Source organism: Perca flavescens, chromosome 6, assembly GCF_004354835.1.
Source record: "Perca flavescens isolate YP-PL-M2 chromosome 6, PFLA_1.0, whole genome shotgun sequence".
Classification (NCBI taxonomy): Eukaryota; Metazoa; Chordata; class Actinopteri; order Perciformes; family Percidae; genus Perca; species Perca flavescens.
This window is the reverse complement of record NC_041336.1, coordinates 23,213,784-23,239,199: the sequence shown is the minus strand read 5'-3', so window position 1 is coordinate 23,239,199 and position 25,416 is coordinate 23,213,784. Positions and strand designations below refer to the sequence as shown.

General features: G+C 44.4%; 1 protein-coding gene across 3 annotated transcripts in view; it reads right to left on the bottom strand.

Annotated features, from left to right (window-relative positions):
* Positions 1-25,416, bottom strand: part of hivep3b (HIVEP zinc finger 3b) — a 41,008-nt gene that overhangs the window by 5,187 nt on the left and 10,405 nt on the right. For 2 of the 3 annotated variants that reach the window (XM_028581317.1, XM_028581319.1), the window contains exons 2-5: positions 5,245-7,603; positions 4,784-5,070; positions 1,950-3,968; positions 1,536-1,681 (exon numbers count right to left, since the gene is read on the bottom strand). In XM_028581317.1, coding sequence (XP_028437118.1) covers positions 1,536-1,681; positions 1,950-3,968; positions 4,784-5,070; positions 5,245-7,252 — 4,460 coding nt within the window. In that variant the 5' untranslated portion in view covers positions 7,253-7,603. Of the gene's footprint in view, positions 1-1,535; positions 1,682-1,949; positions 3,969-4,783; positions 5,071-5,244; positions 7,604-13,188; positions 13,236-25,416 lie in introns of those variants that run through there. The other variant, XM_028581318.1, reaches the window with a different exon arrangement.

Genomic DNA, 25,416 nt, shown 5'->3' with positions numbered 1-25,416 from the left:
GAGTTGCCAAAGTGACACAGGAGGCACGAACAGAAGGACGAGAGTTGGTGTGAAACAGAGGACGTGAAGAAGGGAGAAAGCGGTAGGCTGTTAATGGATGTAAATGCTCTTTCTGAATATGTGTAATGCGTGGCTGCAAATGATAAAGACTGGTAATTAGTGCCTTATCTACTGTTAGGCAGACGACTCCTTCACACTCAGTCTGTTTGCACATTAACACAAAACACAGCCCTTAAATGTGCATGTGCATACACACACACACACACACACACACACACACACACACACATATATACATACATACATATATATATATATATATATATATATATATATATATATATAAGCAAAGGCCATTCCTAAAAATCTCTTACGTCTCCTTATATCACTAAAATATTTTACATTCCCATCAAAAGGAAAACCAGCGTGTTCTGAAATTCTCGCTAATTGGGAACATTTTACCTCGATTCACAACTTCATCTTTTACTGCTCTCCCATTTATTCTAATCTATTTCTACTGTTGCTTCAATGTGAACAGATGTGGGGAAACTTTCAGCTCTAAACACAGTAATCCTGGGAAAGATGAGAGCGTCTGCTCTGGAAAAAAATCTGACATTTATAGAAAGCACAAATATGTGAATATGTGAATGCAGTAAAGTGTAAAAATGCATACAGGTTTGAAGACAAACACATGCACGCATTGCACACAAACATGACAACCATGAGAGATACTTGCAGATGGCTTCACACTGTTCCTCTATGTCTTCTCAGTAACTTATGCAACCGTAAAAACAGGTATTAATGAGTCTCACAAAGTGAAGTTGGAGACAACCTTATCCCCTTCTTCACCGTTATCTCTCCATATTAACATTTCTAAAACACAGACACAAATGCCAGCAATAAGAGGAAAAAGCTTGGCGGCAGGTACAAATGAAGTCCCTGCAGGTTTCACTGGTTTCACTCCCATCTGTTACTGTAATTCTCTGTGCACTCTTGTCAGCTCTCCATAGTTGGTGTTCTGCTTTCATCAGGCATTGGTTTGTGACGAAAGAGCACATTACTTTTGTTATGAGGCCTTGCAATTATTCACAAACATTGAATTTTGAATTAAAAGATGTGGACTTGTTGAAACGGTTTTACTTCAGTTTCTTTGTTAAACCATTTGCATCCAAACTGTTGTTTTAGTATTTCTGTTTTAGTATTTCAGTCTTTCGTGTGTTAATCATGAAAGCTGAGTGACCTTGCAAAGAGCACAGGAGGACAGAGCGCATAATGTGGAGGAGATGCCGGGCATGACCCGGCAGAAAAGCTACTGATTGCATGAACCAAATAACTAACTTGACTCCCAACTCCTTTAAAAAGACACTGTTGTGAACAACCTTCAGTCACTTTCTGTACTTATGCTGAAGTGCTGTAAACTGACTCTACTTGCTGCAAGTAAACAAACTTTTAAGAGAACTCCAGTGATTTTGTCCATTCTTTGATAAATGATTATCCTAACAGCACTTCAACAGCCTCACTCTTGTAGTTCTTACCCGCCTTCAAAGATGCGAACACGAGAGGGATCGCTCTGTTTGGAGGTGGAGGGTTCTTCCTCTTCTCCCATCTCTTTATTCTCCTCCTTGTCATGCTGCTGCTGATCCTTTACTTTAGTGAGGGGGCTGGGTGGGGTGGCATGTAGCTACACTCAAGACACACATTGACAAATTCAAAACAACTTAAAATAAAATGTTAACAGTTTTACTGTTAAAAGAGTATTCCACCCAGTTACACTCCCCATGACTTGTAAAATCACGAGTGTACCGTCAAGCACATTAATGGGGGTTATATGTAAAACCAACAGACTAGCTAAAAAGATAATTGTATTATATTCTATAGAAGATTAAGGTCTCTTTAACAGAGTGGTGTTAAATTATAGTACAGTAAGTGTATATTGTGATTATGTTTACCTCTGACACACGCGGGGTCATGCTACTGGCAGGGACCAATTTGCTTTTGGCGTGGGCTGTAGCCATGGCCATGGTGTACGTCTCTGAGCTGTGCTTCTGTTTGGAGCACAGCAGAGACAACGCCACCTTAGTGCTGAGGCCCGGCAAGTTGGGGTTGTGAGCACTGATGCTCCAGGTAGAATAAACTGAGCTGCGGGGGTCCCTCAGGGTAGACGGGTTGGGTTTAACATAGTTCAGGTAGCACCAGTTGACTGAGGTGGAGGCGTGGAGGCTGGGGTACGAAGGGGCGGCTGGCCTTTCAACCCCCTTTTCTACAACTTGCACCTCCTCTTTTCTTTTACTTGTCTTTTCAGTAGACTCTTCTTCCTCCTTTTCCTCTCTAGTATGTTTCCTTGGTACTTGCTCCTGCTCGCCCTCCGCTTTCACAGTCGTCACCTCTCCCCCCTCTGGCTGATTCTTTTCCCCCTCTTCCAGTTTTCTCCCAGTGGCTTTACTTTCTTCTTCCTGTCTTACCTTCTGTTCTATATCCTCCTCTTTCTCTCCTGTCTTATGTTGCTCCCCTTCCTCCTCCTCTTTTACCCTTTTCTGGTGACGCTGGGCCTCTGTGCTGAGCTCCAGACTGGCTGCAGGAGAAAGCATGCGTTTACTTCCTCCAGCCCCCAGTGGACCGTATCCCTCCCCAGATCCTGAGGCCAGCTCTGTGGGTAGAGACAGGGGAAGGAGGCTATTGATGTCTGGGGAGGGGACCTTCAAGTAGGACCTTTGCAGCTTGTCCCGCTCCACCTGGCCCATGATGACCATAGCTGTGCAAGAAATGGGTTCCTGTGAGCGAGTGGAGGCCAGGATCTGGGACAGGGTGGTATACATGGCACTGGCATAGGTAGGAATATGGGTCTGGACCCGCACTGGCACCACAAGGGACACTACTGGTGTAAGCTGTGCCAGGCATGTGGCAATGACAGGCCGTGGGTGGTGGTAAGAGATTCTTACAAGGGATTGATATGTAAGGGCAGAAGACATGGAAGAGATGGAGGGTCTGCTCTCTGTAGTGGGAGGGGAAGGAACATGCGCAGTAAGTCTTGGAGGAAAAGGCAAGTACAGAGCCTGACTAGCTCTAGTCCTAGATGAGAACTGGAGAGGAACTAGAGCAGGAACCTGATGTATTGGTATACCGAAATGTTCTGCCATGTGGATCTGCGCTGGGTGTACCTGTATAGGTGAAGGTACTGTCTGTGAATGTAAGAAGGTTCTATGGATGGTTTGAGTGGACAGTACTTCAGAGATTGCTGTGGTGACAGGGAGTAGCTGGGAGAGTGATCCTGGGGAAAACGTTTGCTGCAAAGGGAGCACATCCTGAGAGGGCGGAAATATTTGTGGCTGTAACAGCTGCAAGGCTTTCCCTGTGGCTTCCAGGCTGAATCGGGAGCTTGCCTCTGTTGAGTAGAGAGGAGGATGGATGGAGCGGGAAGGCCCAGGCTTTGGACTCTGTGCTCTGGACAGCTGACTCATGTTGCCCCCCTCCTCCTGTTCAGGTTCACCTAAGGTGGCATGCTTCACAAGGAGACACTTTCTCCTTTCTTTCCAGGAGGATGTAGACGGCTGAGGGGTCAGTGACCCATAGTCAAATGACTTACTTCTGGTCTCTGAGACCTGCTCTGTTTGTTGGGGGCTGGCTGGGGTCTGCTCTGAGGCTGAGCGCCTCATCTCCTTGTGGCTTTGGTGGTAGGAAGGGAATGGCACCATTAACATCTGGGAGCTTTGGCTACTGGGGGCCCAGACAGCAGGCTCTGATCTTGCTGTGTCCTCAAAAGAAGCAGAAAGGCTCGAAGTGTGGGAGATGTTGCTCTCTTGACTGGGGCTGCGAGGCAGAGACACAGACTCAAAGCTCGACTCTCCAGAGGACTGGGCAGCTTCTGCCAGGCGGAGTCTCTTCTTCTTTGGTGGCAGCTTCTCTGCAGGAAGCTGGGCCAGACTCTGGCTACGCTGAGGCCACTGGAATTCCTCCACTCTCTCTGCCTCCTAGGATAGATAAATAGTTTATTTATCTAACAGAACATGTAAGATGAAGCGATATTGAATGCTCACCTGCTCATAATGTTTTTTAGGATGTTGAAATTAAAAAACACCCTTAAATCAGTGAGCTGTTCAAAATCTGCAGGGCTTTCTACGTCAGCAGCCGAGACAAGGAAAGCGCTAGCATGCTAGCTCGTTCTCAATGGCAAAACACTGCTACAACACACACTAGTTCACCATAATCTACAAAAGAACTACTTATATGTCCCTGTTCTGCAGGTATTCCACGCAAAGTTAGAAGTGCAGTCATTTAGAAGAAGTCTCCCGGCTAATCCTGCCTTGTACTAACTGAAGTTGTGGTCCTTACCTAGCTACTGCGCATGTGCGCCTCCCAACAAAGATGGGATAGAAGTGCGATGCCTCACTCGGTAGCTAAAACAGAGACCTGAACACACAGGGTGAAAAGAGGATCTGCAGCAATGTGCAGTACAACAAAAATATGGTGTTTTTTGAAAATTAAACCATGTAAACCTATTCTGGTACAACCTCAAAATACAATTATGAACCTGAAATGAGCATAATATGGGCACTTTAAAACGACAACGTGACAGGCAAAGCAACAAGACCAATTGGAGTGGCTAGAACAGCTGCGTGTAAACAATGGAGATACTAAGAGCTAATTTCGGGTTCGGCCACCGTAGGAGTTGAAATGCGCTCAGAATGGGAAGGGCTAGAAAGTAATATTCAGTTGGTTGTCACCTACAATTTCACCACTAGATGGGAGAAATTCTTACACAATGTAGCTTTAAATAATCACGTACCTTTGATGAGGATGCCGTCACTGGCAGCGACACAGATGGCATGTCAGCATCAGGCTCCACAGTAACAAGGATCTCTGGCACTTGGATATTTGGCTGGCGGATGAGGCGAGATGTCGAGGGTGATGGTTTTGGCTCGGGTTGTTGTGTTTGCTGACCCTCTCTGAGGTCTGGTTCCTGACTCTCCATGGATATACTCTCCTGCTTCTCAAAAGAGCTTGTGTGTTGGATGACAGACACACCCTTCCTGTCCTGCTGCTGTTGTTTTGGCTCAGTCTGTAAAGAAACACCTAAAAACAAACAAAAGAAAGAAAAAAGAAGAAGCTACTACCTATTAATATATTTTCCTTAGTTATTCAGGTTTGTCAGATGTTAAAAGAAGATAAAAAGGTATGACAAATAAGAAACTTATTGCTAATGTTTTTATAATCTGATCTGCCGCCGCAGGTAATACATAAACAAACCTGAGTGGGCCTGGCTGTGCTCTGGTCTGCTTGGCACAGGAATGAGGTTTGCAGAGCTGCCTGACATGGCTACAGATCCAGGGCTGGGAGGATCCTCTTCCAGACTTTCCTCTTTTCTCCTCTTCCTCACTGCCATGGCCAGTGCTCGAAATTTATAGTGCATCATCATCTGGGGGCGATCCTTACTGCATGTTTTACTTGCATCCCCGCTCTCTTGGTCCAGGGTTTGCTGTCCTGTGCAGATGCCTTTGTGAGCCTCGTAACCATCACTGTTTTGGAAGTGGGCCCTGCATGCTTCACATTCAAACAGGCTCTGACTCTTTTGCTGTTGTTGTTGCTGTGGCTGCCTGGCTTGTTCAGCACCTCTGGCTGAGGAGGAGGAAGTGGGGCCTGCCTCCTCCAGCATTAGCTCAGCTCCCAGTGGAACTTCTATGGCAGGCTGGCGCCTAAGCATACGTTGGGCATGGCCAACCCTCATCTCTGCTACCAACGCTTGCTGCTCATCGAATGACTGGCAGAGACGGTAACCTCTGGGAGACATGGTGCCAGAGGTGGAGGGCTCTCCTTGGCTGATAGAAGATGGCATTGAGTGGCTTCTAAGAAGAGGCACCGCTGACAGCTCCTGGGCACCTGATGGATCTGCCTCAGGATTGTGGAGTTGCTTCAAACCACTAGGGCCAGGGGCTTCTCCTTTGGGATCGAATGTGTAGGGATCTTTAGGGGTAGTAAATTTGGGTGACTCCATGCTGCTCTTCCTGGACAGAGAGGAGCGCCTGGGCTTCACACTGTCAATCTCACTGGTGTCCACTACCGCTTCATTGATAGTGATGAGCTTGGTAATGTGTTCTATTACTTGGGTTTTGGGTACAGTGAAAGGAATGTTCTTCTCCTCCGTTCCTGAGGATGAGGAAAGTGAAGAATGAGGCTGCTGCTGATGGGGATTGCGCTGCTGCCCTCCCATCCTTCCATATTTCCCTAGAATAATTTCTGCGTAGGTTTTGGCACTGGCACTGGGAGGGCTAACTTGGGACAGGTCAGTGCTGCCTGACCCAGAGAAGTATCCAGACTCTGTGCTGCCTTTACTGCCAGGGCCTAGAGAGGAAGATGAGGTGGAGAGAGAGGAAGGAGGGTCATCTGGAGAAGCCAACGGGCCACGTTTCCTTTCACTAAGCCTCAGTGCCAGCCTTTGTTTGACAGCCTGGGAGTCTTCCGGCTTCTGGCTCTCCTCTGAGCCTCCCAACAGCTCCTTACCACCTTTTCTTTGCTGGCCCAACATCACCTTAGCGGAGGATTTTCTGTGTTGGCCCGTCTCTTCTTCAGACTCAGTGCTTTCTCCCTCTGTGTGTTCCTCAGGGTCTTCTCCAACAACACTGCCCTCTGGTCCACTCAAGCTCGGCTCATCACGACTGGACGCCAGGCCTGCTTTAATGCGATGGGCATGGGACTTGCGGTGCTTGTACAGGTTGCTCTTGGTCTTAAAAGAAAAGCCACAGGGGGCACAAGGGTAGGGTCTTTCTCCTGTATGAGAGCGGATGTGTTTCTGAAGAACACTTGGCTTGGCACATGGACGGCCACAGTAAGTGCACACATATTTCCCTGGTTTTGGGGGTTTCTTCTCCCCTTTTCTGGGTGAGCTGACCCCTTCTAGGCCGTCTTGGCTGGACTGAGATGGGACCCCATGACCATGCTCACCCGGGGTGGAGGACGTAGATGGAAGGGATGAGGTTGATGTGGAAGCTGGAGAGAAGAAGCTGCCTCCCGAGGGACCTGGGGTGTCTGAATGCTGCCATGCTACCGCTTGCTGCTGCTGTAACCGAAGCAGAAGATCAGTGCGTTTGGGTTGGCGACTTTGCAGGCGGCCCAAGGCTCTGTGTACAGGGCGAGGATTAGGAGGCTGCTGGGGCTGCTGAGGTGGACAAGATCCCAGAGAGGATTCAGCTGTCACATGCTGCTGCTCTTGCCTTCCAGAGCGCTCCCCATCAGCCGGACGGCTGGGCTCAGCCTCCATAGAGTGGGGAGGAGGCCTCACAGACACACAAGGAGGGGCTCTGGGAGCCTCATGGGGCTAACCGCATGGCAGCAGAGAGGTCAGATGCAGGGGAACATCGACAGACTGAGTTGTAAATCACAACGAAGGGCCTTTTTCAGTGTGGGCCAAGAGTTATTCAAGAGGACCAAATGAGGCATCATTAAAAGGTGCCCTGGAGCTGCATGGTTGCAGGTAAACATGGATCATCTCTCCGTACAAAGCAGTTCTGCTTCTGTCCAGCCTCAGCCATTCTAACAGCCCTCCCAAGGTCTTTTCTGCATCTTCTGGGTTGTTTGTCAAGAGTGTTAGCTGTTTAGCTTCTGAATAGGTCTAAAGAAAGACAAAAAAAAGACAAGGAAGGAGTTACAAAAATATAAGCATATTATTAGATTTTGTCACAAAGAGCTACAGCATGACAAAGTGCTGTTCCCTATTTCTTCTCTTCACTTGCTGAAAAACAGCACAGCAAAACACAGGGGGACCTTGTGACGATGACTTAGGCTTCTTGACATCCTAAGGGGTTTCCCAAAACCCTGCCATGCAGTCTGAAAAAGAGTTATGTTGGTAGAGCAGAAGGCCAAATCATCAGTGTCCTATTATCGAACTCCCTATTAAAAATCTCCCCCACATATCATACAATGACAAATAGGGTTAAATTTCCGGGTGTAGTGTTGAGTGGGGTTAATGTTGTAATGAGAACATTAGCAATGTATTTGCATCGTCACACGTTATTGCTCTCATCTCTCCTTGCTTCAACACTTAATAAGCAGAAAACGTGCAGTGATTCAGGAGACAAAGGCACACCTACTGTGAATCTATTAAATGTGAGGTCAATATGTACTGTTATTGGCATGGTGGCGATCTGAGCACACAGACATCTGGTATGTGCATGTTTAAATACGTCCTTAAAATTTAGACTCCTTTCGATTTGAGACTTCTACTCAAAACAGACACATCTGATTCATATCTGACCCACGACTGGCCCGCTCTGCAGGAGTCAGAGCAGCTCAGGGCCAGATGGGCACCATCCACAGCACAGGCACCAACAGAAGAGACCACAGTGTCAGGGCAAGGAGTCAAAACAAATGTTAGAAATATAGCCTATGCTTATCTGATCTGGCACTAAAGCTGAAGGGGGTAAATGGAAGGGGTGCTGTTTTCTAGTGGATAAAGGGACTCAGCAGCAACTGGGTTTCAGTCTACGCCCATCACACTCTGCGGTTACACTGCCACCAGGGTGCAGTGTTTATGAGGGGCCAAGAGTGGCTGCTTGTTTTGAAGCCTGTTGTGAAAGGGTACTGTGAAAACTTTTATCAAGATAGATCTATTGTAATATTTCCCACTCACACACTACTAGAGAGCTGTGTTTATGAGGAACCAATATAGCTGATCATGGAGACTGCGGGTACGACGAAATCTCCTCTTTTATCAAGACGTATGTTCTGTAATATTCCCCACTTACTACAAATCCTGCACTCTGTCTCAACTCGAGACACAGGATTCTTGTATTGCGGCCAATCAAAACACATTCTGGGAATTAGATGGGGACAATCATAACATTTTCACTGAGCAGCCGTGCCCAACTGGAGACAGTTCCAGCACAGGCTCATCCAGAGTATCAATCACCGCTCAAGACATTGACACTACTTTGCACCCCCGATTCTGTCAGACTCGGCAGATCAGCGCTTACTGAAGGAGGACACCGTGTGTTCACCTTACAGCTGTAGATCTCTTTGATGGTGTAGACAGAGTGCACCACCTCTTATGGCAAAGAGCATATAAGGAGAGAATATATCAAGGGATTGGAACTGATACAGAGCACCTCTGAAAGGAAATAAGAGATAGAAAATGTATTTATAATATTAGAGCTATGCATATGAAGTAGGAGTAAGAAAGAGTGCACAATGACGTGAGAAGAGGTGGGGAAGAGAGAAAATAATCAGCGATCCAGTGGCTAAATAAACATGCCCAGCAGAAGACTGCAGCTCAAGGTACCAGTGGCAAAGCAGCACTGACAGATTTTTTTTTAATGAGCCACACTTTTGCTCTCTCCATATGTCTAAAAAAACACACTGCGAAGTCAGCCTTCATTAGAGCTAGTTTACAGCGGGATAAAGAGAGAAAGAGAATCAGTCTTCCTCTTGACAGATTATCGGTTCCATCTCCACGTTCCCCCACATGTGCTGAGCGCCGATCATCTGTTTAGTGTGTGTTTCCAATGCTTTGATTACAGCAGACTTTTACCATCAACACAAAGCAATTAGGCAGCATAACTTCTAAATACATTAGATTTCACTTTTCTGTGTTTTCATTTGCTGTCATCTGCTTGCTTTCTTCAGCTGTACAGGAAGACTTTTGTATCTGGTGGCAGCCTTTTCTGTCTTGAACTGTTGAGCCAGAGAGACACATTACTCTCTAGAATTACATATAGATGAGCTAGATCAGGAGGGAATGGAGTTTGCAAAGGTGTTATACATCATATCCTGACTGAAGAGAGTTCCATTTTAGAGAGAAAAAATAGATGACAATAAAAAAGTAAGAGAGAGAGAGAGGGCAACGAAGTTAGTAAAGATAGGTAAAAAGCGAATGGGGCTGGATGTAAAGTAGAAGGTTGATGCTGTGCATAGAACATAGCAGGACTGAGCAGGAAAGCACAAAGAGCAAGACAAATTGTCTTCCTCAAGCCCCCTGTAATAAAGGTCTTTGCTCATGTAGTCGGTTATCAGAGTGTAAGTTTAATGATCTTTGGCATAGCTGTTGATGCAGCCCTTAAACAGGGCGATTAGAAGGTTTGAAGGTTGGGGAGAGCATTGCTTACATTATTCATGGCAGTCTAGACTGCCAGCTCTGAGCGGGGAAACACACAGTCAGGGGCTTGCCAGAAAGAAGGAAAGCCAGAGTCTAGCCTACATCAAGCCAAAACACACACACACACACACACACACACACACACACACACACACACACACACACACACACACACACACACACACACACACACACACACACACACACACACACACACACACACACACACACACACACACACACACACACACCCTACAGAGCACATACAGTGTACAGTACTATTCTCCCCAGAACCACTAACACACAGCTCTGACACATCTTACCAGCCAATCAGCTGCAGTGCCCTGAGGTGACCTACCCTTAGCCGATCCTCCTGCTGTTAGACGAGGGGTTTTCCTTTCTCATCATCCTCATTCCACAGAGATGACTTGTTATCAACGGCGCCTATTACATGCAGCACTATGGGCTTATACAGTACAGACACTAATAGAAATCCGTTGACAATGATAAGACCTCAAGTAAAGCACACAGGTTATGTAAATTTGTCTAGCCTTATTGATGAGGGTGGGGTAACGGCGTTCTTTACTCTGCTCTATTTTTAGGCTGAGGTGGGAGCAGGAAGCCACTGATGCAGCTGTTAAACAGTGTTATGTTGTTTTGATTCGAGGTGTCAGATCAAAACCACAAAGCTAATATTAGTAGCAGTTTGCAACGACAAACTGTGAACACTGGAGCATTTCACCCCCCTGGTTTTTCCACCTCCAGTCTGGCATGACATATTGTATGATGCTGCACAGAGTAGTCTGGTGGCGTATGCCAAGATTTGTTGTGTAAACTAGTTTCTGGTGTCTGTGATTAACGACCGGTCCACAGAGAACACAGAAGAGAATGAGTGAGCAAAGTGTGTGTGTGTGTGTGTGTGTGTGTGTGTGTGTGTACATGCAAAGGGGCTTTGTCAGCAGAAACAGGCACTGATGCAGGTACCTGAGACGTACACATATGCTGTCACATACACTGCCGTCACCCACACTGCCTCCTTCCATCATCTCTGCTGTGTCTAATAAGTCCAGCAGTTCTATTTCTAATACTGTAAATCCCATAAAACAAAGATTTAGCTCAACTCCTGCTCAATACGTAACGAAGGAGCTCTGCAGCAGTTTTACAGTTAAAACTTCATTATCATGCAGAGGAGAGTATGGCCGGGCAGAGTTTGTGTTCATTTCCTCATCAATACCCAGACGCATTTATGCAGCTGGTAATGACGGATACAAATATGGGCTAAACATTAAATTACCTGGTGCCCTGAGAACAGATAAACCCTCTTAAGTGCTTTCTAAAAAATCTGCTGTCATACCCCTCCAAACAAAACACACACACACACACACACACCTCTCTCTCTCTCTTCCCATTCCCTCTTACTGGCAGTAGCCTGGTGCAGGTTCCCATGGAAACCAGCCTACTCTGAGCAATGGCAGATGGAGAGGGAGCTGGAGGTCTAAATATATCTCCCAGCATCCTTTCTGACTAAAGACGCACACTGGCAGCAGGAAGTGAGGAGGGGAAATGCTTGGCCTCGGCGTGCACTGGCCAGCTGGCATGACCCTTGACATCTAACCCCCTTTGAGCGACGACGGGTTGACATGACAGCAGATACACACATACAGTAACGTCCGCAGCAGTTTAAACCGCAAGGGTCATGATCTCAATGAAGCAATGCAACATGTGATACTGCAGGAGGCTCTGCAGCATACCCTATGTACTGTATAAGGCAAATGGAAAGTTAAAACCACAGTCCACCGACACCAAAAACAGAGCTGTCGATCAAACCACAGATCCTAGACGGTCACACTAACCATTTACAAAACCCCAGGAAGAAACAGTTTGGTTTGATAGTAAATGACTGGAAAAGAAAGAAACCCAGACAGAACCAAAACCCTCAGAGGCCAACCCTCACACTCACCCGGGGATATCACTGCTGTCAGTTAAAGCCTCTCGCTAAGGAGGACGGCGCTTGAAAAAACAACACATACCAGAGCTCTCACTCACTCTCTCAGCTCTGTGCGGGATGCAGCGGGATCGTTGCACCTTTGAGGCGAGAGGGTGTAGAGAAGGATTTCACAGGGCTTTGATAAGACTGGCAGTTCACAACCGTCGCCGTGTTCACTTTGATTAAACACAAGCCAGTGAACTGCAGGTCAATACCGGCCTTCAAACAAACATGAGTGGCAACAGCAGAGCCGGGTAATGCACACCTCGAAGGCAGAAGATTGCGCTGAGAGTTTTAATAATACCTCTGGCAGCAGAAAAAAATCTGGTCCTTTTGGTGACATAATCAGCTGTAAAAGCAAACTGACCACAACTTGGACTACATTGCAGGTTACCGGGTTTTCCATCATTTTATTTGCGGCCAAGACATTCACGGATGGAAATCATCTTTTCATAGTCACTTAGTTCGTCAATTTAAATTATACAGTCCAACATTTGTCTCAGAGGGCTTTACCTCTGTTCGAAGAGGAGCTCTATCTTTAGCCCCTGGATTCGGATAAGGAACAAATTCCACAAAATTCCCTGAAATTCAGGAGAAGAAAAAAGAGAAACCTCAGGCAAGATCGACAGATTAGGGATCCCTCTTCCAGAACAGGCAGTGAGTAGGAATCTTGTACCACAAGGGATACTCTTTCCAACTTTAAATAAGTCTGTGAATTTGAATCATTATATAATAATGTCCATACAATTCAGTGACACTCTTTGACATGCAAAAAACAACTCACGTATGTTGTCCTTAAACTGAGTTTTTGACATTCAAAAACTTCAGTCTTTTAACTTACAAAATACTCCTCTGGGTGCTAAGGTGCTAGATTATACGGTACCAAATGACAGATTTGAAATAAAAAACGATCAAATGTAAACACCCTTGGAACAGCTGCAATAACTTAATAACTCATTTGCCAGATAGCTGACAAGTAAAGTAATGAAAGAGAGAGGGGAGACTGGGGAGAGAGCGGAAGACAGAGATGGATGTAAATAAGATAGGAATACAGAAAGAAAGACAGAGAGTGAGAGAGAGAGAGAGAGAGAGAGAGAGAGAGAGAGAGAGTTTAGATTACCTAACAGAGCAGTCTGGTCTTCCCCCTTAGAGACGCTTCACAGGCACTGTGAGACAAGCAGGGAGAGCCAAAGAGTGAGAGCAGATATGACTGTTTGAGTGGGTGTGTTGCAGAGAGAGAGAGAGAGAGAGAGAGAGAGAGAGAGAGAGAGAGAGAGATGCTGGGGGTGAGGCAAGAAAGAGTGATGGAGAGAGGGAGAAGGAACGACAGCAAATGAATGTTTCTACTGTACAAATGTAAAGGGAGGAGTAGCAAGATGCGGTAGCAAGAACTAAAAGCGACTCATATTCTCATAGCATGAGTAACCTCTCCACAAAAATCATACCATCCTCTGTGAAACCACAGCGATGGCAAATGTCACATATTGCAACCAAACAAACCAAGAAAACAAAAAAAACAGGTTCAGGACAGGAGCTGCTGTTGAACTCGCACTCAATCAGCTGCTGGTGGCGTCACACCGGATAGGAATACAAACAGGTCCTACATGGGTTTTCCCATCACACAGAACCCTGAGGGCTACTCCTTGCAGTTATCACTTCCTTATCAGCAAAGTTATTTTTTATTGTAGTGGCGGGTGAAGAAAAAAGCAGCAGGGACAAACCGCCTGTCTACAAGAACAAGTTTCATTTACGTTAATCTTCCACTCCCAGCCACTGTGCTGCATCTGTAAATGAATTCCAGAGAGGGATCCATTCAAGCAAGCCCCCGCATTACGCAGAACTTGGGCTAGGCCTATCAGCGGTGCAACACGAGAGAGAGAGAGAGAGAGAGAGAGAGAGAGAGAGAGAGAGAGAGAGAGAGAGAGAGAGAGAGAGAGAGAGAGAGAGAGAGAGAGAAAGAGAAAGAGAAAGAGAAAGAGAGAGAAAGAGAGAATAAAGAATGAATGGAGGTCCTGCTGTTCTATAGAGCTTTGCCTCACTGGCAGAGTACAGGAAGTGTGAGTCACACGCTCTAAAATAAACACACTCACACAGCAACGAGCCGGCGCACAGAACAAGTGGATGGCTGGGCTGCTGATCAGAAGTCAGGCAGAGGGAATATGGATCCACAGGCCAGCAACACGTGGTGGTCTGGTGGGCCTCGCAGCCAGATGACGGGATGTTTCTCTCCTACTCTAATTTATCAACTATATTTATTTTATTTCAGTTTGTATTTTCAACCTCATCTAACCATGCACCTGCTCATTTGCTTTCTTTATCAATTCACCCCTCTGCTCTTCTCCTGTGCTGTTGTTCACATGTCCCCCCCCAAATTCTTTTTCCACTGCTCTGTGTTTCCGCTCTGATTTCATTTGGTCCCAGTCAATAGGAGTGCTGTTCAGGACTTGGTGATTACCCCTGGCTCTGTGCGGCTGCTTGCTGACTGCTGTAGGGGACTGTGCTGAACTGATGCTGGGCTCCTCTCACAGGCTGCTGGCTTTGCGGGCCGAAGCACTGTATTGTGTCTGCCTGAATGTGCTCATTGTCATCCTTTACAGCACACACCTTCTATACTGTACTTCCCTGCGAGGGACCTTCACCCATCCGTCATCCCTTTGTCCTCTGTTCTTCAGACTGAGCGGTTCTGACGGGAAGGTTGGGGGGGATGGGGGGGGCAGAGGCCCGGAAACAAAACTGCCACTGTGGCGATGATTGACAGGAAAGTTGCTCTACACAGACGCAACGATTAGCGAAGCCGGGGACCGGGCTACAGACACACACAGTCTGGTTAGGAACTAGAGGGAGCTGGCAGGCATTAAGTTGAACAGCCGTGCAAGCGCCAACAGAGAAGATAATCATTTTGAAGACTGGGATCAAAATGGGAAGTGCAACGATCACGAAGGTGTGAAAGCAAGCTTTCGTAATGCAAATGGTACCCATATGCTACCCACTGGCCCCAAGCATGTCAGGCTCGCATTATGTAAAGCTGTTCTCATTTTCAGTTAATGGAAACAAGGTCTCCCCTGTCATATCTACATGTCATAATTTCACATATATGAAAAACACCTGCCTATACAATATAATGCAGAGGCAAGCAACACCTAAAATGTACACATCATGTTTTATAAGAAACTCCATGTTGTTTTGGAGCAGCCACAGACTATAATTTAGACCAAATGAATGGTTTGCGGATTTACAGATATACAGATGACATATTTTTGGACTTTCACCCTATAAACTGCAGACACAGGCAGTAAAACAGGCAAATATGGGAGTATGCAGAAAGGGTGCTCTCTGTTCTGAGGGCAAATTATTTCAGATGTGTGGTCTTCCAGTAAACTGACCCCTGTCTGTGCATAAGACTGTGGTGTTATGATAGAAACAAAACCTATTTCAAGAGGGAGCCCACCTAGTGTATAAAAGCCACTATTGCTCAGTATTGCTCTACCTGTTTGCATTTATTTTAAAAAAAAGTCTGGAAACAGCATGCCAAACCACTAAATCCAAGTCATTACTTGGTTAAATGTAGCTGTATCATCACTTCATTCTCACACTCCACTCTAAAATGTAATAACATGAAACTTTAATACATCTTATTTGACATAGTTTGTAAAAGTTTGACATAAACCTCATATCCTTTCTTCCAAGGTACAGCTTTCAGTTTGAGAAAAGACCATGACTGGATAGCACCAACAAACAGTGTTATGAGTGTGTGTTATTAAGCAGACAGGGGAGCATTGTGCAACTAATGTCATATACAGACCTGGAGGAATGCCCAAATGTTTTTGATATGATCCCTATGACTGCGTGACTCTAGGGATGTTAATGTCGGTCTGTCAGTTGGTTGGGTGGTCCACCACTTTGGTCCCGACTGAAATATCTCAACAACTATTGGATGGGTTTCAATACAATTTAGTACAGACATTTATGTCCCACTGAGAATAAAATGTAATAACGTTGGTTATCCCCTGACTTTTTATTTAGCGCCATCATCAGATCAACATTTCAATTTGTCCAACACTTTTGGTTGATGGCAAAATGATGCAAAAATGGCACTCTCATCAGCCTCAGCTGTACTTTGTGTTTAGTGCTAATTAGCTCATGTTAGTATGCTAACACCCTAAACTAAGATGGTGAACATGGTAAACATTATACCTGTTTAACATGAGTATGTTAGCCTTCAGCTCAAAGCATCACTGTGCTTAAAAGAATACTCCACCAGTTTATCATTACAGTTAGTCCGTTTATAACTAAGAAAACCTTGGCTTAAATCAGGAAATATTTGATCAGAAAATAAGCAAAAATCAAAGGTACCTTATGCCAACTTTCAGCACACTTGTTTTAGATATTTGGATTAGGCATTTAAATATACATATGTATTTTCACACAAACATACACAGTCATAATAAAGCTAGTGGAGAGCGGTCTTAGACATGCAACCAACCGGCCTGCTAATGCAGTTGAGCATGCTAGTCTTTTGTTAATGCCAATCGATATGTATCCTCAGCAGATGTGATATCTGATCCTGTAAAACACTGAAAGACTGACCACCCTCTGTTTCACTCAGCATATCTCTTTCTTTTTTTTATCTTGATGGGTTTCTCTGATTCTCCTTTCTCTATTTATCTCTATTTCTCTGAGACACAGAAATGTACAATCCCCTCTTTGCAGCCACTCTCCCCTCATTTAGTTCTCAATTTCAGCCTCGCAACACACTCTCATTATATTTTCCTTTTCCATTGTGCTGTAGCATTAATAAGCGTCACTGTCTTTATATGCAGCAAAGTAAACTTCATGTATATTATGCGGAAGGTTACCAGGAAATCATGTCTCCAGGGTTGCTGTGGGTAGTCATTATGGAAAGTAGCCTGGCCCTGAGTAAAGTCCCTGATTGGTAAGTGATACCATATATAGAGCGGATATATCATTAGCAATTTGCGACGGCAGTGTAAACCCATCTATTTATACAATATTAGTGTTTTCTGAGTCTTAAGCATTAGTTTTGATTCACTGCCTCAAAGGCAAAATGGTCTTCTGACATGAAACAAACACATTAGGGACAGCAGCAGTGAACAAACAGACTCCGGGGCCTCATAGGGAGTTACTGTAACAGAGTTGAAACAGATACACAGTGTCTGTCAAAGAAACCTCATCTGCCTTTGAGCTCGACACCAAGCATCACAACGCAGCACGAGTGGTGTGCAAATGAAGTAAAAGAGTGACAAAGCATGGGGTCGGAGGTGGAGGGAGCCGGAGCAGATAAATATAGAAAGAGGAACTGACATTTTCAAAAGCTGTCCTCCCTGCGCCCACAAGTTTCAGTGATGCGTGGATGTCAAGATCACAGTGCAAATTCTCCCACGCAGCTTACTGTACCTGTCGTTCACAGTCGGCTGCTTTATATTTGCTCTCTTAAGTCATGGTGCAACTGAAAAGAATGGGCTGTGCCTGTGATGGGGCGATCTGCAGTTAAGGTGATTGGAGAGGGGACAAATATGAAGCTCAACCTCAATCATTTTTTGGTAGGTTAAGGTTAAAAATGTTTTGTTATTATCCAATGCAAACATGATATAATGTGTATTTTTCTGAACCACAGAATTAGAAATCTTCCTCTACTGTACATGCCGGTAAGCTGTGCACGTGTGCCGTCATTCTTCATTTGAAGACAGCAGTCATTTCAGTGCAGTCATTTTTGTTTTCACTGAAGTTATCTATTTCTCTATGAAGTCACCCATGTGGATTCCTCTCCAGTGATGGGAAACCCTGAGCTAGTTCCTCTTTCTGCAGCTGCTGTACTGCATCCTGTGTGAAGCTGCAGCAGGTACAGCAAGCACTGCAGTTAACACTGTGCATGACCCGGCGCCGTGCCTTATCTGCACATCTCGGTAACCTGTAACTATGTGCATTCAATCTGTTAAGTTGGAGCTGCTGGTGCTTTCAGCGCTGCCTGCACAAACACAGACACGGGGAAGAGTCAACAGGTGGAAGCTCAGCCTGAGTGTGTTCAAACACGAGGACCGGGCCGCAGAATGTATCAACACGGCCTCCCTCCCTGCCTCGCTCTCTAGGCCTGGCAGAGGGACGCCCTTCTGATCAGGGAGTTTACTCAAAGCCAGGCCAGTCCAAGTAATTGCTACCCACAGTGACAAACAACTCCATTCAACCTAAGTGTCGGTTTACAGTTTACTTTCCCTCCTCCGCTGCTTGCCCCTGCAGCCCATTCTGCCCGGTGCCACGCTGCATTAGTGGCCTGTCAACAGAGGCTCTCCTGGTGCATCAATACCTCGTCATCTGCCCTTCAAACCCAATGCACATATACAAACGCAATGTGCCATAACCCGTCTGTTATGTGTTTGTTTCTCTGAGAGTGGAGGTGTGTGTTTGGGAGAGAGAGGGAAAGAGTGCGAGACAGAGAATAACAAGATAGAGGAGAAACCAGTGTGTGCAAATGTGTAGGACAGAGACAGAGAAAGAGCTCTTGAACATGGTCATTTCGTCTTCTCAATACATGGCTCCGACCTACTAGTAGTGACTATCTGCCAACTGAGAAAGGCTGTCAAATGTGTACGCGGTGTGCAGCCTCCATATCTTGAGACTGCAGCTCCTGGGCTGAGTGAGACAGCTTATCAATCACACACGACAATCAAGTGCAGCTAAAAACAGTCTCTTAGCAAATCTGTGTGTGTTTGTGTGAATGTGTGGAACTGATATGCTGAATGTACAGAATACAAGTTAACTATAAACTACACTGAAGGTTGCTTACTGCATGCATATCATGTAGGTTTTTGTGTTTCTCTAAAATAATTGTGGACATCAATACAAAAAAGGGATCTGGTTCTTGATTTTTTTGGTTGCTGTACTTTCATATCTGATCCTCCCAAACCCCTGAAGTTCCCAATATTTCTTCTAAATATACTCTTAAAGGGTTGGTTCTACTGCACCAGAACATATTTTTCCATCAATATTATTATCTCTTTACAGAAACAAGGACCTGGAAAATACCTTAGAAGCACCTTCTAGAACTTAAACAGTCCCAATGAATTATCCATATAATGAAATTGTTCTTTTTGAAAGAGAAAAGTTGCTGTAGATTCTTTTTCTAAAAGCAACCTTTCATTGCTGTGAGCACCACAACAAAACGTACCTCCATTGTATTGGTGGAGGTGGAAATCTCTGAGACAGATATCTCAAAACCAAATACTAGCAAAACTTTGTGCATGGAAAGATACCAAAACATTCAGCATTATCTGGGTGATCAAAGCCTTTAAGTAGCTTCAAAGTTACATACAAGTGTATTTCTACAGTTTGCCAGTGTCACATATGTATTCTTCGATCTTGTTTCTCACTGAACATGTTAAATCATCATGTTGCTTTCACTGCATTAATCGTATCTTCACAGTAACAGTTGTCAACAGCAGAGTGCTAAAGATACAGAGCCTTACTGTACTGTAAACACATGTCAAGAAGGATTAAGGTGTCGAGATGAGTGTCAATACCTGCACGCTGCTTAGTAACAAAGCGCCAGGGACAAACAAACATACACTGGGGTTCAATATCTTTACTGTTCCTGTAAAAAGAAGTTATTTGCTATGGAAAAAAAAGCTCCAATACTAAAAAGAATTAGGGGAAACCTTCATAAGTAAGTCAAACATGGCCCTCCCTATTGAAAAAAACAACTGGCCCACTTTGCGTTAGCAGACAGACAGAAATGTGTCACTGGCTGTACTCATTGTTGCTGGGAGGTGCAGTCTAGTCTGGCCACACCGTCTGGTTCCAGGGCACGGCAACAAACCCATATTCCTGCACACTGCTTCTGAATAAGTTCAAATACAGTACATGACACACACATCATGGATGAACACTTTTTTCCTCTCCCCCTGTCCAACCAGACCGTTCAAATTGCTCTGGAAGGTAAGCGAGCCCCAAAGGTCACATGACCCGCGTTAGGGGAATTAGCAGGGCATTACTTTAGCTGTCATCACCTCATAAAGATCTGGTAAGAGGAGGAGAAACCTGACTCGCCACCTCTCTTTCCCCCTCTCCCCACCAACCTGCTCGTCCTCAGAGCTGCATCCTCCTGCCTGTGTGAGCCGGATCATTTGAATACAAAGCAGAGAAACAAAGACATCCTTAAAATAGAGATGCTGTGGCTTTCAAAGAAGCACACTGCAGAGACACAGCCAGAAAACAGAGAGAGATAGAAAGAGACGGCGAGATGAGCAGGCTTATGGCAAGAAAGTGAGACACTGTATCGATGTAGGATAGGTGGCTGGATACATTGATTTCCTGTTAGTTCTTGCCTGGTTACGTACGGCCGACTTGTCATCCAATACAGGTTGAAGCGCTGTCTCTGAACATGCCCTTAGCCAGGCTTCACTGGCTTTTCTGTATGGAAACACACACATTGGCTCATTATGTTACCTCAGAGAATGTTTCCCCACTGAGGATATTTACTGTAAGAGCTTTCTGTCATGCCAGGTTACAGGTACAACATTTTCCCACCGAAGAACTGCAGATTGGGTGTCAAGCAGTCGCATGATGAAGCAAATCACTTCAATTATCAGAACTGATTGGGTACTACCTGTTTAAACCTGCTGTAAAACAAGCAATATACAGTAATTGACAGCTGGAACCACATGCCTATTATAGTAATTTAATATTACGCTAACCTGAAATGACCTCATTTTACCACAATCTTATAGAGGCATTTATGAGCTGCTTACCATCCAGGATTATCTTCTCTTAAAAGAAACTTTAAAAAAGGGGATGGGATTTCAATAGTTTCCATGCTTTGAATTGACTGTGGTCAGCATGGTCCAGTTCACCCTGCTCCAGATGATTCAGCTTTGCACCTCTTTTATGTTTCTCTTTCAACACAATTCTCCAAATTGGAGAAAGAATTGGAGAGGACTTTGACAGGAATGTGACGTATACATATATGAAAAGTATTATTATTACTTTCCATTTTAACCACAAACCTTTCAAACACACTGCACAGTTGTACAGCTTGCGGTTTAATGGGAGTAACTCTATTTCTATACTGTATCATGTAGTCATGTGTTCAAACTGATATATTGCTTTGCTGATTTGCCCGCCAACTGAGGATAACTGAATCCACACTGATGTTCGCCAAAGTAATAATATCTTGAGGTCGGAGCACAATTTTATTTCAAAAAAGTGTTTCATGGTTCTTGATTTCCTCCAGGTTAAAATTCCTCTATATTCCCTTCACAATAAACAGTATTGTCTCTGAAACACTGACTTTACGTTCACACTGTAAGTGATATAATCAACAAGTCACTAGAAGTTGATTCATTTCCTAGAGAGCTGGAGTGAAGTGAAAGCTGGATGACATGCATGTTTAACAAGCTTGTCAGCTGACATTTTGTGGTCAGCAGCTGTAGATTCAGACAGGTTCAGTTAGGCAGTTTCTCCTGACAGGCACAATCAAAGTTTCCACGACGAAAACAGTATTTAGAGAACAGCTGAATCCAAATAAAGGATTGAAAGTTATTTAACTCTTTTTAATTAAATGTGTAATTATTAAGAGTTAATTAGTGGCTTTAATCATGCTATTTTAACTTTAATATGATGAAGCCTTATAAAAAGGAATACACATTAAACAGTATGATTTCCCTTTTTAAAGTCATTACATGGAATTTTAAAATTTCATGAGTAAAGAGATGAATAAATCAAACAGCTACAGCTACTTAGGCAAAGCCTAAAACTGACAGACTAACAGCATAACTTTCTGGAAGAATAGAAATGTGTTTATAGTACATTTAAATAGCAGATGAGACAATCATAAGCCTTAACCCACAAAACTTAAACAAATGGCAAGATGTGCCCTCCAGTGAGAGCGGAAATCTAATCTAAAAACAAAGAAAATCTAATCTGGGGACGGCAAGTAGGATAACTTTCATCGTTGAAGCACTCTGACTACAAATTGAACAAAACTCAAACAGTGCATACCATCAAAGTTAACCGGCATCTAAACAAATGCAACAAAGTGAAGGAGGTACAGTGAAGAGTGAGCTTACCAGCTGAAGTGTAGATCAGGACTGTTTCAGATTCAGTGAGAACCCTCCTGGGTTTTACACACAAATGCACACGCTACCAAATACACAAACTGTCACAAACACAACAAAATCACATTAGGCAGGTCTTGGCAGACCCGGTATTGTCAGCCCACAGTGTTCACTCTGCTCATTGTGGTTTGGCAAGACTCAACAGGCATTTGGTTGGAAGAGACGCCATTTCACTCGGCTGTAAGAAGGATGATTGACAGGTTTGGCCTTCCCTCAGACATCAACATAAGTCTCAGTTTGAGGTTCAGTTGGTGTCGTTGGTTTCTATAATATAATATGGATGATATGAGAAAAACGCTACAAACTTGCCAGCGTTGAGTTGCTACAAAAGAAAGTATGTTACTAGATCAATCCTAAATAAAGTCAATGAATGTTACGAGTAGCAATATTTAGTGACCGAGAAGTATAATGAGTTACTGAAGTAATATTATTTTCATACTAACAGTCTACAGCCATGTTAGCGCCTCCATGAGGCTGTAGTCAGGTAAAGCAGTTCTTTAAGCTAAACGCTAATGTCAGCATGCTAACATGCGCACAGTGTAAAATGCTAACATGGTAATGTTTAGCGGGTAATATTGACCATGTTCCCCATCTTAGTTTAGCCTCTTAGCATATTAACATTTGTTAATTAGAAGTAAAAACAAAGTCCAGCTGTTGGTAATAAACCAAAGTATTGGACAAATTGAAGTTTTGACCTGAACGAGGTAGGTAGAGAACGCTAGATGAAAAGTCATCTGCAGCAAATTTTAGGGCAATTCATCCCATACAGTAGCTGTCAAGATAGTTCAATCAAAATGAAACATGTCAACCTCATGGTGGCACTAGATGAAAAGTCAAGGGATCACTAAAGTCAGTAGGTTTTATCATTTTGGAACAAGTCTCAAAATATCATGGCAATCCACCCAATAGATATATTTTAGTATGGCCTTAAGTCGTGGACCAACTGAAAGAACCACATTGCCATCCACAGAGCCAGCCCGCTAGCATGAAATTACTGACATTAGATAGAGGATAGAAATAAATACACATAATAAATATCACCCTCAGACTAAAGGCCTAGTCTAGAGGGATAACATGTTTGAAAATCTTTATAAAGACTTGTTTGATGACACAGACTAGAGTAGTAAAGACTTGGCAGAATACAACGAAACACAATGTTCACCATGAAAAACTGCACTGAGGATAATCTGATAACACTGTAGTTACACAGAAAAGCAATAAACAGTGCATTACACAGCTTGATGGAATGAAACACTGATACTCTCTGCAAAGCAAACTACATCTTCTGAGTTATTGCAGCTGCACTTGAGCAACAAAAGAAGTGTGAAAATGTCACCCTCTTCCCAATCCTTCCAGCCACTCCAAAGCCATCGAGTATGCCATCCAACCTATGACTTGTGTATCTGTAATGCTGATAACAACATGACCAATCATGCAAGCCAAAACACACAACCATGACCAATGAAAGAAAGACTGTTGTAGGCTTAGCAACAGGGACAGCTCGTTCTCACATGACCGGAGACACCATCCATCTCACAGCCGGACAAAGAAACATTATGCTTTTACACTGATAAAAAAAAACTCCCAGGGAATTTAGCTCAAGAAGTTAACTCAAAATTTACAATCTTGTTACACCGCTTGTCATAAATACAATGTTGAAATGGTGTAAGCGCACAGAGCATGTTTCTTTTCTTTTTTACACCTGCAACAATGTATGTGTGTCTCATCTCTTTTCGCTCAGCGACAAATTGATTTCTCCACTCTACACCCTCCACTCCCCCTCCTCTCTCTCCAAAACTCTCACTAGGGTTTCTCCTGAGCTCTCTCGTCTGTGTAATTTAGGCACTCCCACAGTAATGGACACCCTACTCAGGGGCAGAGAGTGGGAACCCAGCCCCGCTGCTCCAGCTACTGTGCTCTCAAAGACTCTTGATCAGCTTATCAGATAGCTACATAAACACTACTCCAGCTTTAGTAGTGAGACAAAGAAAGAGAAAGAGAGTCCTGGAGAACAAGGAAGAAGAGGAGTCGAGGGAGCTGAACCTCAGCTGGTCACATGCTTTCAAGCCGTGCAACTCCTGGTCTCCTTGTGGGCGCGGGTGTCAGAGTGAAATATGTCGTTCACCCTGGGGCCAGAGATGCACCAGAAGCACCATGTGCCCAACCTACCACAACCTCCTTCTCCCTCCCCCTAGCTTCTTAACTGGCCCGGCAAGCTGTCAATCAGATGACTTCGGGGCAAGACAGGGTCCCTAAGAGGGCGAGCGCAGTGCCATTAAGCATATTACAGTTGCAGAGTGTTGATGAAAAATCAAAGTCTGCAGTGACTAAACTGGGGTTGCTCCCTAGCACTGTGCTGACGGTGCAAAGCAGGGAAGAAAGGGGAGGAGGACTACCTGGGTGCAAACACTGGACTGCTGACTGTTTGAGGTTGTTGAGGACGAGGATTACATAATAGAAATCACTGTAACATCGCCAACGTAGGAAGAGCTTCCTACAGCATTCTCTGTCCTTTTCCTCAAAACATATGCCACCAAGCATTTCAAAGTCAAAGCTTTTGTCTCAGTTGTGGCTGTAAATCCTTATTCATATAAAATGTATAATATCTTATTAGTTTAACTTTATTGTTATGTGCCTCTAGTCCAGTATGTGCCAGAATATGCTGCAGATCCAAGATAAGAGGGTACAGTATAGAAAATGGATTGATGGATATGTGGGACTTTAATGTGTTAGCCTCAACTATTTGCCTTCATTTCGCTTCTTTCCTCGGCTTCACCCACAAGCCATCCATTCTGAGAATTCCAAGGTTAATGCTGTGGCTATAGTAGCTGGTGATTTTAACAAATGTAATTTTAAAATTGCCTTTCCCAACTACTATCAGCATGTTAAACATCCAAGTAGGGGAGCGCACATCCTGGATCACTGTTACAGTAATGTAAAATCTGCTTATAAATCCAGTCTCAGACCAGCCTTTGGAAAATCCGATCACTCCTCTGTGTTACTTCTTCCTACATGTATACAGAGGAGTAAACAATCAAACCCTTGTCATGTATTGTTCAGTGCTGGACGAAGGAGAGTGAAGTGAAACTACAAGGATGCTTTGATGCTACTGATTGGTCTGTGTTCCATTCAGAAAACTTGGATGAGTATTGTGATGCAGTGACTGGGTACATTGACTTTTGCATTGATTGCTGTGTTCCAAGAAAGGTAATAAAACGGCA